We start from the raw sequence: 5,740 nt of genomic DNA on the forward strand, positions 1-5,740 counted from the left end.
GATGAGGTGTGTGACGCGACGTGATGTGATGTGATGTGATGTGTGATGAGGGGTTGTGATGTTGCAGAATGCTCTTGCTCATGTGAACAGTGGTGATGAGGCCATGGAGGCCCAAAGCAACGCCGACGACGGATAAAGAACCCGCGACGGGGATGACCGCAGTTCCGGCTTCATCTGCAGCCAGCTCAGCAGGGCAGGAGGCGACTGCTGCTGTGGTTGCGGGAGAGCGGGACGAGTCCCCCAACGACCTCATCCCGGCCGAGAGGGCTGTGACCACCGCCGTGGATGAAAGCAGAAGCAACGAGCTCCCCAAAGAACAAGAAGGCACGCTGCCATCCACCCAAGAGCTCCTAGAAGGGCTGGATATGCAGGTTGATGAAGAGATCGGGAACGAGGACCTGTCTCTCATCGAACCCATATTATTAGCTCCAGCGCCGGCATAGAAGTTGCCCAGGTGAACCTACATCACGCATCGGCAGCCTCGGCTGTCATCGTGAAAAGGTTCATTTCGGATAACCTGGGCATCCTCTTAATCCAAGAGCCTTGGGTGGTTAGAAGAGAGGTAAGAGGCCTCAACACAAAAGGAAAGAAGGTAATTCAGGAAATTCGGTGACAGCGTCTCCTCGACCCCGGAGGCAGCTCGGCTGCATAAGGCGTTGTCGAGAGGTAAGACGGACACAGTATTATCCCTAAAGAGACAGGACGGGAACTATACGACTAGCGCGGAGGAGAGGGCAGAGACACTCCTACAGGCGCACTTCCCGGAGACGATTCAAGCCGACCTAACTCCAGCATCGGACAAACGTAGGCCGGACCGCTCAGACTGGCTGTCTGCAAAGAATTTGTTCACTGTGGACTCAGTCAGATGAGCACTGGCCTCTTTTACAAACTATAAGTCACCGGGAGTGGACGGCGTCTTCCCGGCCCTCTTGCAGCAAGGTATGGATGCTCTCCTGCCACACCTGCTAGGGCTGATGAGGGACAGCCTGGCGATGTCGTATATCCCTGAGCCATGGAGAATTGCAAAAGTAATCTTCACCCCCAAGGTAGGGAGGAGAGACTATTCACTAGCCAAATCATTCCGGCCTATAAGTCTCACATCCTTCATGCTAAAGGGGATGGAGAAAGTAATAGATAACCACATTCGATCGGAAGCGCTGAAGAACGCACCCCTACATGCCAGGCAACATGCGTACAGAGCGGGTAGATCCACAAACACTGCTCTGTACCAACTCACGTCTGAGCTGCAAGATTCGCTGGATAACGGCGAGGTTGTGATCTGCGCCTTCCTAGACATTGAGGGAGCCTTTAACAATGCGTCTCACACCAGCGTGATCAAGGCACTTGAGAGAAGGAACGTTACCACCCCAATATGCAGATGGATAGAAGCCCTTCTGCGTACTAGGGTAGCGGAAACCACGGTGGGGGAAAGCAAGATTCGTCTTGGCACCACAAGGGGCTGCCCATAGGGGGGAATACTATCCCCTCTGCTACGACGAACTCCTTGAGTTGCTCGCCAGCAATGGAATACGCTGTCAAGGGTACGCGGATGACATCGTAATAATGGCGAGGGGAAGATTTGAAAACACTCTCTGTGACATTGTTCAAAGGGGCTTAAACCTGGCGAAAGGATGGTGCAACACGGTAGGGCTAAACATCAACCCAGCAAAAACTACCGTGGTCCCATTCACTAGGCGGGGATCTCCTCCGGGCCTGAGGTCCCTAACAATAGGGAGCACAGTGGTGGAAATGTCGAAAGAGGTCAAATTCCTTGGCCTCACTTTAGACTCGTCACTACGGTGGAGTAGGCACTTGGACTTAACGCTGTCCAAAGCAACGAGAGCACTTATGGAATGCAGACGCCTGGCCGGCAGATCATGGGGTTGCAAGCCAGGAATCATTAGATGGCTGTATACCATGATAGTAAGGCCTATTATCACCTATGGAGCGGTGGCTTGGGCCACCAAAGCAGCTCAGTCTTCGGTGATCCAGAGACTGTCAAAGCTGCAAAGACTTGCCTGTGTCTGTGCTTCGGGGGCAATGCGCACATGCCCCACTGTGGCACTGGAAGTCATACTGGAGCTCACACCGCTGCACCAGGTGATAAGACAAGCAGCAAACCACACCATGCTGCTAATGTCAGCAGAAGGCTGCGGTAGAGGAAAGTTAATGTCCTCCAGACAGATGGACGCACTAGCGGAAAGCACACCGCTGGTCCTCCTCCCAAAGGACGGCACAACGAAGAATATAAACTTCAAAAGGAATTTCCAAGTTACTCTCGGCAGCAACACGGAGTGGAGCGATTCCACGCTGGAAAAACTGCTGGAAGACAGTACCATCCAGTGGAACACCGATGGCTCAAAAACACCGGAAGGTATTGGGGCAGGTATTGCGGGACCGCGTACTAAGCTGTCCATACCAATGGGCTGCTTCCCAAGTATCTTCCAGGCTGAAGTTTTTGCCATAGATCAGTGCGCTGAAGTCAACCTCAGCCGCAACTATCGCAACCAGCGTATTGCTATTCTCAGTGATATCCGAGCGGCACTAAAGGCGATTTCATCATATGAGATCAAATCGCCTTTATTCGAGGAATGTATAGAGAGGCAAAACCGCCTGTCCTTGTGCAACCGGGTGCACCTAAATTGGGTGCCAGGGCACAAAAAAATAGAAGGTAACGAGAAGGCCGACGAATTGGATCAATGAGATCAAATCGCCTTTATTCGAGGAATGTATAGAGAGGCTAAACCGCCTGTCCTTGTGCAACCGGGTGCACCTAATTTGGGTGCCAGGGCACAAAGGAATAGAAGGTAACGAGAAGGCCGACGAACTGGCCAGCGCTGCGGCAGCGTCCAAGGTGATGGGACCAGAACCATACACAGCGGTAGGATCCCACACTTTTAAGGAGCTGCTCCACACGGAGGAAAGAACGGAGAGAGAACGGCATTGGCAACAGGCATCAGGCATGCGGCACGCCAAACTGCTACTAGGGGGGTACAGTCTCTCCAGGTTCAAGGAACTTATTCATCTCCCCCGTGAAAAATTCCGTCTCCTCGTCGCAATTTACACAGGGCACTGCCGGCTCAGGAAGCACTTGTCCAACATGGGCACAGTCTCCTGTGCTAACTGCCGGTTCTGCGACCTGGAACAGTAAAAACCAGCACACCTAATCCTGGATTGCGCAGCAATCTGTGGAAAAAGGCTTAAGGCCCTGGATTCCATTTTTATCAGCAGGGATCACATCACCTCAGTAGCGCCCGGCAAACTCCTAGACCTATTCAGGCTGCTGGGACTCTGGGAAGACATGTGATATCGTAGAGGGCACAATAGACCCTAGGTCGCGGTGCATTACCTCATAACATTTATCTATCTATCTATCTAAGCCGATTGTTTCAAATTTTGTGGTATGGCTTAATCGTCAGATTTTAATATGGCGTCATGAGTCGCTTGCAGACGAGTCCAGAAATTTTTAAGATTTTGGCTTTTTATTTCTAATAACGATTCAGAGTTTTCTTGAAGAAATCCGAAGAAATCTTTATTTTAAAAATTACATTTTACGATCGTAGTGAACATCATGTGTATGCTAAAAATCACGAAATGGACCGCTGCTATGTGATAATAAGGAAATTCGCTGAAATGCCTTTTTTCCCAAAAATTCCTCTATCCATTCATGTGGATATGTTCTTTTTTTAATTTAATAAAGAAATAAGTAATATTATATTGTAATATTATATAATAATATATATATTGTCAACTAATATACAAAAAAACGTATAATCAAAAATAAATGGAAAGCGCTGACAGATATAATAACCAAAATTTAACCATTTTATAACGAAACCTCAAATTTTGTTTCAATATCAGTGCAAGATAACCAAAAAATATAACCACTTTATAACGAAACTCAATATATTTTTTTTATTTTACCGCAGAAAGGAGTACTATGCGAAAGTACTTCAGTAACCCCGGGTATTCGCTCGACCAGGGTTATTTTTTTAAAGCGCGGCCGAAGGCCGCCAACGCAGAAAGGAGTACTATGCGAAAGTACTTCAGTCACCGCGGGTATTCGCTCGACCAGGGTTATTTTTTGAAAGCGCGGCCGAAGGCCGCCAACGCAGAAAGGAGTACTACGCGAAAGTACTTCAGTCACCCCGGGTATTCGCTCGACCAGGGTTATTTTTTTACAGCGAGGCCGAAGGCCGCCAACGCAGAAAATAGTACTACGCGAAAGTACTACAGTGTCATAAATCACATATTACACATATACATATGTAGAAAGAATTTTTTTATAGTTAATATAGAAAAAAGAATCACGCGAAAAAGCAAACAAAGAAAAATTGTTAAAACTTCTACATATTTGCTGTTTAAGATGTGGCAAGGCTTGTTTTCCTCATAATTGTAAACAATCTTACCTTCTCAACGATGATTGTGCTAAGTGATTTTTAAATTAATAAATTTAGGTAAAATATACCAAAATAAAAGTGAAATGTAAACTTCTTTCAATGTTTAGAGTGTATATTTAAATATACAGAGTGAAAAACGTGAAAAAAATTTAGTGAAACATAGAGAAATTCCATGTGTTATTAGTGCAAATTTTCGTGAATATTTTAAAAAATAAAAGTTATTTTTATATTATTTTTGGATATTTCTTCTCTGGAGAAGCTCCCCTATCCGCACATACCCCATTTATACGGAAATCCAGTTTTTTTTACCCCTCCGCCAAAGTAATCGGAATGGTGCCAATTAAAATATTTGATGTCCGAATGATTTGTATTTATGTACACTCTAATACTTGAACTTGTATGTGCTTATCAGAGAGCTGCAACGAGTATGATAAAATCAGAACAAACAGTCGTGCCAAAAACACAATCAAATCAATTCAGTTCAGCATAGACAACACTGTTAATCAATTCGTGTAGCCGCCAGCGTCAATTGATCTGATGCAACACGAACAATCTGTTCTTCGGCAATCACGATCGTGTAAACGTATGGCTGGCTTCGGTTTGGGTAAACTTTAAGTAAATCTTCGAGTAAATCTATGGGCAAGTCTATGAGTACAGCAAACAACAACAGTTTTCTGCTGAAAACATTATTGTCAATAGTGACAATAGAAAATCCCAAAAACGGTAGTAAAAAAACGATTGAAAGACGCATGTCGTTCGTGATCGTACCATAGTAAAAGAGGCTCGTACAACAAGAAGGTAAGTAAATAAATTTTATGTGAGTTTTTAACAGTATTTTAAAAATAATTAGTTCATTTATTTTTATAGCTTTGAAAATAAGAACTGAATTGGATGTTGCAGCAGCAGCTATATCATCAGAAGCGGCAAATATCAATTGTTAAGTAAGTATGTGAAAAAAGTGTGTGTACTTTGAAATTGGACTGCGCAGTCCAATATAATACGCAAAAATAAATACATACATATGTACATATGTATTTTATGAGGTTAAGGTGGCCTGCACAATCCAATATAATATGTGAAAACAAATGTTTGCTTTATATTTTAATTAATTAGAAAATATTATTCTTTTATTTCAGATATTATTATGATTTTTATTTAATTAATCTTTGCTTTCAGAGTAAATTCTATTCGTATTCAATATATTTTATTTTTTCAGATAATATTAATCTTTTCTTTCAGATGTTACTATCATTTTATACAATTAATATTTTTTTTCTTTTAGATATTACAAATTCAATGTTATTATTATTTATTTTCAGGTATTAATAATCTTTATTTTG

General features: G+C 43.8%; 1 protein-coding gene across 1 annotated transcript; it reads left to right on the plus strand.

The window, feature by feature from the left end:
• Positions 1 to 1,917: 1,917 nt before the first annotated feature.
• LOC126766857 (uncharacterized) lies at positions 1,918 to 2,703 on the plus strand. Its single transcript, XM_050484546.1, has one exon. The coding sequence runs from the start codon at positions 1,918 to 1,920 to the stop codon at positions 2,701 to 2,703; it is 786 nt and encodes a 261-aa protein (XP_050340503.1).
• The last annotated feature ends 3,037 nt before the right edge of the window (positions 2,704 to 5,740 follow it).

The sequence above is a fragment of the Bactrocera neohumeralis genome, unplaced genomic scaffold, assembly GCF_024586455.1.
Source record: "Bactrocera neohumeralis isolate Rockhampton unplaced genomic scaffold, APGP_CSIRO_Bneo_wtdbg2-racon-allhic-juicebox.fasta_v2 ctg2697, whole genome shotgun sequence".
In the NCBI taxonomy this organism is placed as follows: Eukaryota; Metazoa; Arthropoda; class Insecta; order Diptera; family Tephritidae; genus Bactrocera; species Bactrocera neohumeralis.

Coding starts and splice junctions, on each gene's coding strand:
- LOC126766857 (XM_050484546.1), top strand. CDS start 1,918: ATGATAGTAAGGCCTATTATCACCTATGGAGCGGTGGCTTGGGCCACC.